The 14,970-nt window shown below is 43.4% G+C and overlaps 1 protein-coding gene across 1 annotated transcript in view; it reads right to left on the bottom strand.

Moving 5' to 3' along the window:
• Positions 1-1,739: 1,739 nt before the first annotated feature.
• Positions 1,740-14,970, bottom strand: part of FKBP1B (FKBP prolyl isomerase 1B) — a 46,263-nt gene continuing 33,032 nt past the window's right edge. Inside the window, exons 3-4 of the mRNA XM_054196110.1 lie at positions 5,274-5,386; positions 1,740-2,448 (exon numbers count right to left, since the gene is read on the bottom strand). Coding sequence (XP_054052085.1) covers positions 2,320-2,448; positions 5,274-5,386 — 242 coding nt within the window. The 3' untranslated portion in view covers positions 1,740-2,319. The remainder of the gene's footprint in view (positions 2,449-5,273; positions 5,387-14,970) is intronic.

The raw sequence follows: 14,970 nt of genomic DNA, 5'->3' as shown, positions 1-14,970 counted from the left end.
AATAACCGCTGCTTCCAACAAAGGTCTCTGCAGAGAAGGGGCGATGAGAGAGAGCGAGAGCTTCGTCAACCAGCTGTAATAAGGATTTTACAGACTCGGTGATGGCGGGGCTGTGCTGCTGAGGGCAAAGGGAGGTGCAGAGCAGACAGAGGCGACGAGAGTGAGCATGATCAGCTCTTGCAGCCCCGTGGGAAGGTGTTTGTCACCGCGGAGACACCGGCAGCAGCGGAAGGGCAGAGCGATGTCCTGCCTGTTGCTCTGGGCACGGCAACAGCCAACAGCAGGGCCCAGAGATGATGGAGGGGATGTGCGGCCGCTCCAGCTACGCTGCGTCAGTCCACAGCGCTGGTCGCTTTCCTGGCAGTCAGGAAAAGTCCCAAACCAAATATTTTATGGTTTTCTTTCTTTTCTTTTTTTTTTTAATGAGCAACTAAATTAACTGGGCCATGGGCAGGAGCAGCTTCAGACCAGTGTGCTGAGTCGACCTGTGTGTGAGGGGTGGGACAGGGCTATGTGACATTAACCCAGGCACCCACAGCAGCTCACACCTGCAACTGCTGCAACGCGGCCTGCCATCAGTGACTCGGTGCTCAAATCCAGCCCAGTGACACGGGCCAGGGCAGTGGCCGAGGAGACCAAGACCTTTACAAAGAATTTGAGTTATCAAGCCCTGGCAGGCCGAATTTCCCATTTGTTATCAGGAAATTAGCCTGTCCAAAATAAAAGAACTATTAGTGCAATGTGGATGCGTAACCTAGCTGCTGCAGCGAGCCTAGATTTCCACCAAAAATGGTCCTGAAAGGCCTTTTGTTTCTTTATGGAGAAGGGGACAAGAAAAAAATTTACTCCCCCCCAGCCCTCGGTGAGTAACAGTCTGTAAGAGATGGGGTTTATGGGCTTATTAATTAACAACCTCAAATGCAGCTCTGTGGGTAAAATGAACATCTAGAGAAAGAGGAGGGCGAGCTGTAGTCACTGGCCAGATTGCCCGTCTTGCTTGTCTGGGCTCCTTTTCTCTCTCCTCTCCAGGAGGTGTCACCTGGAGACACCTCCACAGCTTTGTGGTCCGTCTGCTCCTGCTGGCTGTGCTCTCCTACTCACACAAAAAAATAACAACTGTTTGAAATACTGTCATCAAAAAAAAATTCATTAGTTGAAAACTATGCAAATAGTTTATAGTCAAAGAAAAATAACATCGTGACCCAATGATGCTCTTTTTTTCTGCAGCAAAGGGCAAAAGCGAGCCAAAATCTGAGCAATCAAATTTAGGCAAAGGAAAACAGCAGCACAGAGGCGGCTTCGCTGCTCAGGTCCTGCTGCTAAAACTAGGTAAACGACAGTCTACGCATCTCTCTGTCTCCAGGGGAGGAACCAGCATTTCGCGAATTCCTATAACCATCAGATGAAATAAATATCGCTCAGTCTGGAGTGCCAGGAGCCCAGTGCACAAAGGACGTTTGCAGGCTTTGTGAACAGCGTCAGGAAACGCAGCCTAAAAAAACCCCGGTGTGTTTGTGGCCACATCATCCCACAGTCCAGACTGTTTTGTGAGGTGGATGCGCAAAATTCTGCTCTTCTTTAGCCTATGATGCTACGCATATTATATATTATGTGTATTTCATATAAGAAGACAAATAATTAACCAAAAAAATGGGTTGATGATTGTTTGAAGAACTTCTTGGGCACCAAAGAGAATTCCAGTGGCCAGAGGAAAGCAGAAAAACAGGGAACGGAAACTGTAAAGTATCAAGATTTTATTGTTTTATATATATACTTTTAATTCGTAAATGAGACAGTATTTTTTAAAACAGCAGCAAGCAGAACGTACAAGTTGAGGAAAGTGGCAGCGCAGGTAACTCTGGTTGGCTAATGCCCGTTCATGTACAAGGCGTACATTGGATTTTTATTTTTTTTTGAGCACCTTTTGTGTTTGTTTTTTTTTTTTTCTTGGTTTAAGTGTACAGTAAGGCAGTGGTTTTTCAATAAGGAATATATATATGTATTTATATTTATATATATTTTCAATCGTCACTGTGAATTCTTCTTACATGCAAATTAAATAAAATGTACAACTTGAAAATGTTACAACGGTAGATATTTTTCCCAAAGCAAAGCTTCTAATAAAAGGCAAATACGGACACCACGAAGTTAAAAAAGAGAAGGAAGGCGTAAGGAAGAAACCGCACGGCAGGCGCTATTGACAGGACAGCGTGAGCAGGGAAGATTGGGATTCCAGTGAAGATTTCTCCCGCTGCTGACAAGGCGAGAAGGAACGGATGGTTATTAACAGATGTCTCCAGCCACCTCCCTGGAGAAGATTCACTCTAACCTGAGAAGCTCCACGTCAAAGAGGAGGGTAGCGTTGGGAGGGATGACCCCAGGGTGGCCTGTGGCTCCATAGGCCATCTCAGGTGTGCAGGTCAGCTTTGCTCTTTGTCCTAAGCTCATCTGGGTTTTGGATGTTGGAGAAAGGAAAAGGAAGACAAAAAAAACCAAACGGTAGTAGGAGGAAAACAAAGAACAAATCACTACGCGACAGATTTAAAGAAGGAGAGTTGGAACTATTAGGGTAAACTTTCAGCTCTTGAAGACAGCTGAAGCTGCCACAAAGAGCTCAGGCGTCGGTCTGACTCCTCTGGCTTCTCACAGTTCTTTAAGTCGCCAGAGCCAGTCTGGGAGTCACACAAAGGCTTTTTAACACGTTGTCTGGTCCACCCTGCCTGCGCTGCAGCCAGCTGTAGGAGGTGTGCGTGCCTTCTGCGGAGCGCAGGGTACTTGTAACACCATCAACGGGAGTTAGGAAAAGGCTCTCAGTAAGAGATAGGGACAGAGCTTTGTGTTCGTGAGAGACCAGTGCCGAAATGCACTGGGGCTCAGCTCCTGAAAAGCATTCAGCAACATTTTCCCTTCTTCAGCCAGCACCAGGGACGACTTCAAAACCATTGCTCAAACAGTAATGCTGCAGGCACCCAACTTTCTGCTGTTGAGCAGGTGCAAAGCAAACACTGATGCAATCCCACTTAAAAACAGAGGTACTTAATTTGCCTAAACTCAGCCCAAGCCCGAGGGCAGACGTCTCACCTCAGGTGCTGCTTATTCCAGCAGAGAGCCCTTGCCTCTGGGGTGGACCAGAATGCTGATTTCTCTCACTCCAGACTAGCTCTGGAGGTAACAGTGCTCATTGAGTTTTGGGGTATCAAGATTCAAATCCCCGCTCTTCGAACAGAGTATTTTTGGGGTGGAGCACTCTCAAACTGCTCTTCACCACACGCTGGGGGCTGAATATTCATTGGCCAAGAAACAGCCCCCGATTTGAAGAAGTGATTTTAACTCAGACCTCTCTCCCAAGATCAGACACATCACGGGACTACCGATTACGCAGTATCTCCTGTTGAATTTTTCTCAGGTCCCATAAAATATGCCAAAGCTAGAGCTTTGATCACTTCAGGTAGAAGAAAAACGTGAATATGACCTTTCCTACGTTCTGGGAGTGTTTGTACCATGAGGCTAAGGGTGTAGGAGAAGATGACGTCCCCTGGTCCCTGCAGGGGTTTGCGTGGGGCAAGCTGGGTCCTGCTCCGACGGGTCCCTGCAAGCCAGAGAGCTGGTACGTCACGCACGGCTTTTAGGCATGGGCCAACCTGGAACTGTGAGAAGCTGAGCAAAGAAATGCAGCCGCTGCTGACACCTGACAGTCATTAAACCAAGGTTTGAAAACTCTGCATGCTAGACACAGTGAACCGGCTTTTCCCAAGTGCTCTGTGTCAATCCCACTCCCCAGCCCTCTCAAAAGCCTGGGGTGGAAGGAGACAGCCACAAGCTGGTCTTCAGACAGCGATCCACTAGGAGGAGCAGGAGGGCAGCGTGTTGCCACGCCGATTACTGCAACAGCTTTCAGCCACTTATTAATTAAGGGACAGGAGTCAGGGAGCGGGAGCAGTCAAGTGAGGGACAAACTGATTCACCCAGCCCTTGTTGCCACTGCTTTATCTGCACTGGCTTCTGGTTTCTACGGCACATTGGGGCCCTGAGCTCCTCTTCAGCCTTACTGCAAAGCAAATAATACAGAGTCCAACTCAAATCCTTGAGAGGAAGGTGGGTATTTTTCAGAGTCTAGGATTCCTCAAATGCGCTGCTTCTCTGGCTGGAGAGAAGGGAATGCTTGCATTGCTTTCTCCATGGGGCTGGAAACCATTTTCTCTTTCATCCCTCTCTGGAAAAGCATGGTTGCATCATTCCTCAGTGGATTGTTTCTCAATCCACTCAGGTTGCCCAGAGAAGCTGTGGATGCCCCATCCCTGGAGGTGTCCAAGGCCAGGCTGGATGGGGCTTGGAGCAGCCTGGTCTAGTGGGAGGTGTCCCTGCCCATGGCAGGGGGTTGGAACTGGATGATCTTTAAGGTCCCTTCCAACCCAAACCATTCTATGATTCTATGATTTTGCGTTCTTCCCTTCTCTCTATTTAAGCAGAAGTTGTTCCTATTACAGTTGTTCCTGTAATAATATTTGAGCAGTTTCCTCCTGCACTGAGCTCTAGGACCCCGAAACAGGGAGTCACAAGGACTTTGCACCCTGATCTCATTCATTCTTGCGCTCGAGCAGCCTGATCACACTCTTCACATAGCGGGCCCTCACAACACTGCAAAGTTTGACAAGAAGCAGGAGTTGGCAATGAATTGAAGCGTGTGGCTCTTTTAGGTTTTTACTGTGTTGGCACTTAAATTAATGGGAGGGCAGTTTCCTTTTTCTCAGCATAGGGTTGGTCAGTGAATGTTAAGTTTTGTAGCTGGGAGCCTGAAGCCATAAAAATTTAACAGTGTAGTTTGGTACCTTATTCAATAAGGGTCAAAACCTGTAGCTCAGTCATGGATGTCATCAAACGAGGCAGCTTGGGCTTTTATGGAGTAGCTGAATAGAGGCCGCTCCACAAAACGCTGCCACCTGGAACATTTGAGAGGCCACTGTTGTCTATTCGTGGAGCTGCCCGTGGGAAAGGGACTGGGCTTATGTGGCACATTGGCACCAGGGGAGGGGACTTCACCTCTCCCCTCCCAAATGCATACCACGTGGAAAGCCTCATGGGTAGGGGATGTCCCTGGATGGAGGGAGGAGAGGTACAGCAAATGCTGTGCTTGAACGGACTGTGCTTTCAGAAAATCACTCCGTACCCTCCATTATGATTTCCACTTGGTCCTGTCACCATTGCACCGGACATTGCTGTGCCCACACACCCTTCAGCTGGCTTGAACTTCCGCCAGAATCATTTCTTGTTACCTGTGTAACACCTTCTTCGAATCCTTTAATGACTTCTTGCCTGCCAATCTTGAACCTGAAAGGCTTGTTTCTGTCTCTGGAGGAATCAAACTTCTTTCCGTTCTGTAACATTCCTGCCAAAACAAGACACACAGTTTCAATCTGAGCTACATCTAAATTTAAGTGCTGGAGGGGAGGGAAGGAGTGAAAAATTAATGCCTTGGTCACATCAGCTGCTCATTTCCATTTTCACTTTGAAGCCTCATCCAAAACGGGTAAGGCGGGAGAGTCAAACACAGGGGTACCCTATTGTTACCTTTGCCTTCTAGTAATTTAGGCTCGAAAACGGAAATCTATTTATCTTATTATTCTTAATGCAATAGGTTATAACTCATACCGTACCAAACATTGCACAGACATACAGAAGAGCTGTTGCTCGCACAGTGGCGCTTCCCAGCTCCAAGGCAAGGAACAAGCGGGAAGCAGCAGAAGAGAGAATCCCAACGCAGGTGCCTGATCCAGGCCTGCTCCTAAACACAAAAAAGCTCCCTAAAACAAGCCTACAGGCCAAGAAACCAAATTTATCATAAATTTGTCTGGGTTTACTTCTCGTTAAATACCTACCATTTATTTTAAGGTATTTTTTTAACAGCGTAACTAAGTAAAGGGAATAGCCCTTGCGGAGCACATGTTGGGTAAACAGGGGGTTGTTCCTATGTGTGGCCCAAAGCTCAGGCAACAGGAGCTTTCCAGGTGGGGATGTAGATTCAGGTTTGGGAACTCTTGAGCCACATTTGCTGCCAGTTTAATGCCTGCAAGTACAGAGCAGTTCCTCTGACTTGTTCCCGCAAATTTACACCAGAATACCTAGAAGGAATATTTGTACCTTGGACTGTTTTCTTTCCCTCCTTGATTTACTCCGGAGTACTAGAGTAACGTGCGCTACATGAATGTGGCCATTCCGCAGCACGCACGGGCAACTTCTACACAACGTTACACCTGCGTGTGTCTCCTCCTCGTACAGAAAGAACAGAAAAGACTCTGCATTCAAAAATATGAAAATAGCGAGGACATTTATACGAATACTCTACTACCCTCGTTCTTTATATTTTCATTCAGCCACAAGAGACAGTCCCAGAACACCTCACTCATTCCTTTTGATGGGCACAACGCTGTTTCAAGCCATATATTACGAACACAAGCTCAGATTCTACAGCAAATGGCTAAACCTTCCCGGGGCGCTGCCCGATTAAGTATTCGCATTCTTTTTTCAAACGGGGGATAATTATGTAGCTTTCAACTTAAAAGTACCTGGTAATTGCTCTTTCAAAATGCTGTACTCTGGATATTGCAAGGTTGGGCTGATATTTATATATTAGAATAAATCCTTTCTTTTTAATGCTGTAATGCCAGTGCTCTGGGCATATATTATGACTCTCCTGTGCAAGATGCTGTACCAAGAAAAGTTAATTAATAAGCAAATATCTGAGAAAGCTTCTGGTTGAGAAGAACATTATCAAGCACAGCGCTCTCAGAAAATACTGCCTTTATGATCCAATATGAAAAATACAGCCTTAGTAGTTTCTTTTCATTAAAACAGTTATATTAATAGACCAGCTTGATGCACGTTTTATTTTTCAGTGAAAACCACCAGCTATTGTCCAAACAACAACAACAAAAAATGCATATTTTGCTTGCTTAAAAAGTCTGTTATGAAACAAAGGTAAATATCAAGAGATGTGCCAGAATGAAAAACAAAGACTAAAAGGGTCTAAAAGGTTTGTTTCTAAGCCTTTATGTTTCTAAGATGTAGCCAGCTACTTTTGAGCTAATTACTCTGCTTCCCTCTATAATCAAGTCAGAGAAAAAATGCACTTTCAGGGGGCAATTCATCTAACCAAATCTAGGGATCTACATGGGGACATAATGAATTGCGTCCTAGCAGCGCCTATTTCTTTGCAATGAATATAGGGGAAGTCCAGACAACTAGCTCAGACATAGATGTCTCCAAATTCCTTAGTAGCTAAATGGGCGGTGATGGCATTCTGGACTTGCAGTAGTGAGTACTCAGTATTTGATTGGTCCAGTGGGGTTCCGTGCCTAGATATTTTACATCAATATTAAAACCAAATGCTGTATTACGGCAAATTAGCTGTTGACCAAGTCCAACATTTGTCAAAGTCGGTACTTCAGCGACGCTTGTGTGTGTGTGTATAAGGACTTAGGAGGAAAATTATGGAATAACCTGCCCACAAGGTATGTTTCATAACCTTCACCATTAGCGCTTGCAATATTCCTCAAGTTTTTCACAGTGTAATAGTGAAGTATTTCATGTATGCTCTGATGCAAGTATATACACGCATTATGGAATATATCGGCTCAGTGAAATCCCCAGACCCACTCCTCGCAGGCTGGGAAGTCGCACCAGCCGCCTGCACAAGGCTTTCTAGTTACAGACAAACACGGGTTCGTTTGTAAAGTGGAAAACCAGCCCGCGTGTGGAGGAGGGCAGGCAGGGAGAAGCAGCTCAGGGGGAACTCTCAGGCATATCATATAATCCTTTTTTTGAAGTATTTGATCTTAAATTTAAATGGCAGTCTTTCCTCACAGCAATTTTATTTTTAAACACATCATAAAACCTTACGATTCTATGAAATGGAAGGAGACTACTATAGAATCCCAATATTTAATAGGTTTAATATTAAAACTTAGTACTGTCATTACATTTTGCATGTTCAAAGCAGTATGCAAACATTAATTATTCTTCATAGCAGCCCAAGGAGGTAGTAGAAGATATTTATTGTAAAATAGCCTCAGTCTGGAAGTTCAGATTGAGATGCAAAGTTCCACAACACTTCCATACGTTTTTACATCATTTTGTAACTAAATCCTATTAAAATACTTAGCTTAAATGTCTGATGGTACACTAAATGCCACACATAAAACTGGCGGCAGAACCAGAATTAACTCTTCAGAGATCCTGACAACAGCTACTGGACAATGTTTCCCACTTAAAAATCATGTTTCTATGTGCCCGTGAGCTTGCTAGTCTAATATATATTTATATCATATAAAAACTGACTCTCGTTTCACCATCGAACGCCTATAGGAAAAAATCCTTGTAGAAGAAACCAGGCTGTTTCTCCTATGTTTACAGCAATACCCGATTTTCAGCAACGGCTGAAAATTCATCAGGTGATGAATTCCAAAATGTAACCTCCTCTGTCATCACCCCCCTGACTGCTTTTGGAGGACAAACTGGGGTTCAAAGAGTCGGATGTGTCCATATTCGCCGAAGCTCTGGCAGGAGGGTCCATTTTTATATGACTGCCCTTTAAACGCACATCCAGTTTAGAAATGAGTCAGAGTCCCCATGTGCCCTGGAGAAGTTCCGATCCGGATTTAGATCTGAACTTTAGATCTTTTTTATCTCTATTTCTGAAAGTTAGAGTTGACTATTCAGGCTCCTGGGAGCTAAACCAGCATAATGTTTTATTTTCTCTCTTGCTAGTGCATCAATTGATTTTCTTTTTGTGAAAAAATTGATATGGTGAATATTCTTCAACGAGGACGGATGCCCATCTTTGGCCTGCTAGCACCTTTATTTATCTAGCTAGCAACAAGGAGCAAAGACCCCACAATCTGGAACGGAACGACGACATTGTTTTGCAAAGTCAGAACAATCAATAAGAGTTTTGACATGTAGATGCCTATATGTTTACTTGTTATAATAACCTTACACTTGAGTCTAAAAGGTAACAATCGTTGTATTAAAATAATTAATTGTACAAACTCAGTTATCAGAATACTGTGCGGATTTTAAAACATTCTGATCTACAAGGCGTCCTAATTAATAACTAAGTTTTCAAGGTTAGGTGGCTGTAGAAAAGGAGAAGTTTCAGACCATGGGTCCTGCTGAACCATTGAAGCTGAAGATCAAAGAGCAGACAAGTCATTTTGTTAACACCCATGACTAGGGACCCATCTAAACTGCTAAAAATACAACATCATTTGGGCTAAACCAGCAGTGAAATCAAACCTTCAGTCTATGTTTAAGCCAAGCTACTGTTTCTCATTAAAACATAGGTGTGTCTGCACTACTCTTTTAACATGAATTAAGTAACCGAGGTCAGTCAGGCTCAGCTAAGATCAAGTCATTTAAGTCTGTTTCCTAAGGGGAGAGGGCTAACGACACTCTCTGTACTTGCCTAACAACTTTTGAATCTTTTAGCCAATTTCAACCAAGTTTGACAGAGGAGTAGGGTTCATACTGACCTCCAGGTGCTATGCACGTAATGAAATCTGCGCAGGAGGAAGATCCTGTAAGTGCTTCTACCAAGAGAAAGGCCCAATCTTTCTTTGCTATCAGAGAAGCTGTATTACTGAGGAGAGGTCAGGAAGGGAAAGACACGAATGCTGCAGCTGGAACACAGCCTAATTGCCTTTTTACCAGAGGATTCCTTCACCTGAGAATGGTTCAGCTGGGAATTCAACCAACCACGTAACACAAATCCACAGAGCCAGCCCAGCTTTTCGGACACCTAATTTACAACTATGGTCCCAACAAACCCATGCCCCAAGCCACACCCAAACCATTATCTACACAAAAGATGGATGAAGAGAGAGAACACCGAAGGCCCTCCATAGATAGCTGTCAAGTTTACATGCCTGAAACTAGAAAATTTATGTGTAAATTGCCACTGCTAATGTTAGCCATCTCAAAAGTAGAAACTGCGTCTCAACCTGTCATCTAGGCCTCTTCTACAGTTAAGGGAGAACAAGAGGTATCTCCAAGAATGATTCATCCCACCTAGATTTAGTTGTTAGGATTGCAATTGCCTACTGGAATTGTTTACCATTCTCAGTCAACAACTAACTTACAGAAGTTAAAAAGTTAACAACATTAATTTTAAATGCTAGACCACCAGCTTTCTGTAGGGCCCTAGTGAGGAGGTGTTAACTCATCCATCCATACCTAAATGAAGTAGACCAAACTGCATCCCAGGCTTCACTGGCTCCAGTGTTTACTGGATTACTTGTCTTTGCAGTGTTGACACATTCTGGGAATCAGAAGACAAAGACCCTAATCCAGGACAAACCCCTTGATTTCACTAGTTGCTCTCCTTTTATCCTGTATGATGGGATTCACTTACCTCTCAAGCATTAAGGGGATAAATTGAATAGGTGACTTTCAAAAAAACAGCAACATTCACCTGCAAAGTATTCCATTACCTTATTTTTCAATTTGTAGTTACCTACAGAACATAAAGGCAATAGATACACTTGGAGATAGCTACTTTCTGAACTTACGTTGGCAACAGAAAGAGGGGCAGATATTCAGAAGGTGTTTCCAGGACACTATCCCGTTTCATGTTACGTAGACCAGAGGTTCCTCAGGACAGGGACTATATTTTGATGCCCTTTAATGCAATCACCTTTCCAATTATGCCTTGTAATAAATCTGTGCTGTTATAAACTTGTCATTCGGTTTGGTTCCTAGGACTCTCAGAGGCAGCATTTACTGCAGTTAGTGTTGCTGTGGGTTAAGAGTTTTTGATCTCAACTGTTTCTTTTTTTCCTTGAAATATACTGTTTCTAATGTCAAAATATGTCAATAGTTTGTTGGGAGACTTTCACACAGGCTGGAAATTCTGATTTTTCCCCCCATTTTGTAACCTGTAACTATTACTAATAAACACTTTTAGTCTGAAAAATGTATTATTGGGAAGTTTCTAGAAACAGTACAAAAGGCTTTGTGTCAACATTGCCACCTTCACAGTGTATAGAGGAGGATACAGCAAAGCAGAGGAGTTCAACAGCATCGCATAGGAGTGGTGGGAGAAACACATCCCTAAAGTCACAAATCACATCCCAGGCTGGTTTACACCAGTAGAACTCTACTGATTTCAGTGGTGTTATTCACGCTTTACATTAAAATAGATCAGTTCACTTCAGGACTCAGTTCTGACACACTGCGGTAAAGCAGGACAACTCCTCTACCTTCCATGGCATTCCCTCATAGCTCGTGGCTGAGTCTCCCGCCTACCACACCTGAAAAACTTGTGGTTTCCCATCAGGAACAAGAACAGTTCCCGTACGTCTTAGTGTTACATGGAGAGATCTAGGCAACACTTTTCTCAGCAAATACAGTTGGTGCCTTGTGTTTCTGCTTCCCAGGGAAATGCCTAGAGGACCTAACATGCCTCAGCTCTCCAGATCATTTCATCAGAATCCAGATCTGCATAAGCCGGATAGCTCACACCTCTTACATCTTCATTTGCCATTTCATTATTACCTCAAAACACAGTTCACCGTTTTTCACTTTTTCATTGTAACAATAGCTCCCAGTAATCTGTAGTTATACCTGGCCATGAGCTTCCTTCCAAAAACACATGCTGTAAGTTGTGTATACCTCTGATTTCCTTGATTTGACTTCCAAAGCATACTCTTTTCCAGACAAATTTGTCATCCCGTCAATTTTACTGATGAAAATTGTTTTAATCAGAAATGATGATTGTTGTAATGGAAATAAAGAAAGCATGTTCAACGTGAGCTGAGGGATGCTTTCATTTCCTACGCCATGTTTGAACAGTGGGCCATCTTACCGTGCCCCGGACAGGGACCTTGGCAACTGAAGTGGGAAAGGAAGGATGGCTCTTCAAGGGAAAGGTTCAACAACAGAGGTTTAGTACCACTGTAAACACAAACTCAGTTTTTCCCTGCTAATGTTTCCTCTGCTTAATACAAACAAAGCCTTACGAGGAAAAAAGGATTTGCTGGCTTAGACTGTATTTTTCTGAGAGTTTACAGCCACTTAAGAAAAAAAGGATTAATCTTTTTAAGGGAATTTTCAGTCTAGAGGGGTAATAGTTGAAGAGACTGGGCATTGCATCTCTGCAGCATATCAGCTCTTTACCACAATTTTTTTGTTGTTGTTTAAAAAGGCAACAGCAATGATTTGAATGTGCCATTTGTTGCCATGACAAACAATCACTGACTGAAAGTATAGAAATGGGAAATGGATAGTGGTGGTGGTCACCTCTTAGTTCCTGCTACCGCAGCGCACTTCAGCAACGGTTGATCTTTTCAACACAGGCAGCCTTGCTGCTTCATTTTCTTCATGTATGATATACTCATATATCTTTTATGCGGAGTAAGAGCAACACAATCAATTATTTATTATGCAGCTGACAGCGTGCAATGAAGACACAACAGACAACTACTCAATAATGCATTACAATGCACTATATGTCAGTGTTGCGTACAACTACAAGACAATATGAAAGAGCCTTGCACTTAGCGTGACTTCACAGCCAAGCAAATTACATGCAATTGTCTGGTTCACTCTACTGAGAGGCATTATTCTGTCCTAACGGGTTTATAGATTTGCATATTTTTAAAAGAGACAAAAAAAGTAGATTTACCTTCAAGGCAGATATGAGGCTCAATAAGCATATTCTACATGAACTGTTAAGGAGACCAAAACAATTCCTCTGGTATCCTGTTGCCTTAAACCAGTCATTTTATTTTAAGGTTTGATTCTGTTACTATTACAAAATTCAGCTGTAAAATATACATGCTCTGCAGCATAAGGCAAATTTCATTCGAATAAGCATGGCAGAATCAGGTCAATCTGGGCATGCTAATGAGTAGGACAATAGATGTCTAAAGCAACATTTTAGAGAGAATATATTACTACAGAAATACTTTGCATCGCTTGCGTTTCTACCCCGAAATACCATGTCCTGTAACAGAGGTTCTGGAGGGAGAGGGAATGGCCCTGACAGGGATAGGTCTTTCTGTCCCTGCCCTCTGGCACCAGCCAGGAAGCACAAAGAGCAGTCAAGAGCATGGCTGTAATACAACAAAGACATTTTGCAAGATTTCCCACCTGAACACATGCAGCAGAGCTTGGCCAAGGAATTCTGGCCATCTAATGCACCAAGATAACAGGACAGTATAACTAAGCTCTTTTTTTTCTTCTTGGTTTCATTCTCAGTCTCATCCTATGTCACAACCCACACATGTATTTCTTTCCTCCCCGTTTTTATTTCATGATTGTCTGTGCAATGGTCATATGGATTTGATATTTTAGTCTGTAGCATGTGTATGAATGTGCAGATGACCTTCCACTGGGAAGTTACACACTTCAGTGGGGGGCTAAACCTCACTGAAATAGGTGAACATGAAAACCAGCTGGTTTTGAGTCTATGGCACAAGCAGGGCCCAAGTTAGGTCACCAAAGCTTCTGAATACAGATCTGGGTGCAGGGAGCATGGAAAAACACCACAGGAAGCAGAAAAGGATCTTCAGACATTACTTGGGAAAGCCCTGAGCATGGCTCCGAGATCACAAGACGGGGGTTTGGGGAGAAAAGAACCAGCTTCCCTACCAGTTAATTCCTCCTCTGCTCAGGAAAGGGGAATGTTGAATGATCTGGCAGAAGCAAGACCTTCCTGACCCAATATAACAATACTGCATCAGCAGTTAGGTGTGCTTTAATGACGAGCTGTTCCCAGATTGGGCAGCCTTTGATTTTCAGCTGTTTAGACTTCCAGGATGTGCCTCCATTTCCTTCTGAATAAAATCTGTCTCGAAATCTTAGTTTATCAGTGCAACACTTCTGATTCCCTTGGCTTAAGCTAGCACTTAAACTAGTGGCAAATCTACGCATGTCTAGTAGGGCATTGGATTAAGAGGCTATGCGTACCCAGACAATAAATTTGAGCATGAAAAAGTATATTCTTAATATGTTACCACTTAACACCAAGACGTTAAAATGGTATGTTGGCCTTTGGGGCATTTGGAACTGAAAAATAATATTTCCCCCTACATCCCTAGTGAATGAATGCTCTTTCGCTCCCGCAGGCCCCTGTTTACCGCATTCTTTATCACATCCAACTTTCTTAACACATAGCATGGCTATACCTCCTTCACAGAGGAGTGTTTTACTGAAACTCGTCTTGACAAACACAGCAATCGTCTAACACCACGCAAAGGACTTAGCAGCTACTCTGTTCTTAAATAAGAAGGAGAAAAAGAAAAACATTCTTGGAAAAAGAGAGAGAGATGCACAAGATGCAACCAGAGAAGAAAACATGGTTTATAAAAATGGGTGTTGGCTGAGCCATGTAAGAAGGCACAGTCAATGTGCCAACATTACATATACTCTAAATAAGTCAGAAGCAGACACCGCCATGATCTCATATGTACATAAAACATACATAATGGAGAATTCAAACATTTTTTATCCGGGGTATCCAACTTTTCGATCCAGACTGGTCAGACATTCCTGTAATGTGTCTTATTTTAGAGATGCGGTATAACCTTCCTGGCTGGCATTATGCAATATCCCCTCCGTTCACAAGCGTTCGGAGAATTCCTGGGGAATCGTCTCCTCTCGCCTGCAATTCCACGTGGGAAAATGAGACATGACTTCACTGGCACCAATTTGGGGCCACCATGGGGCCTCACTTCAGCCTAACACACACAGTTTCCAGGGTAATCTGGTGAAACACACTGCTGTTTCGCTCAAGGAACGAATCTCTTGCTCAAGAGCGGAGAAGGACAGGTATCTAGATGCCGCCCTCTCTATTGACATGGACAGACCAAAGACTTCTAGGTAGCTAGAGAGACTTGAGATTAATCCCACCCAAAATTACTTGATCACAGGCAAGATTGTTGAAAAAAATGCAGTTTAAAACCAAGTTGGTTTTGA

Source organism: Rissa tridactyla, chromosome 3 (genome assembly GCF_028500815.1).
Source record: "Rissa tridactyla isolate bRisTri1 chromosome 3, bRisTri1.patW.cur.20221130, whole genome shotgun sequence".
NCBI classification, from domain to species: Eukaryota; Metazoa; Chordata; class Aves; order Charadriiformes; family Laridae; genus Rissa; species Rissa tridactyla.
Note: the sequence above shows the minus strand (reverse complement) of the source record. Positions and strands in the feature narration are given on the sequence as shown.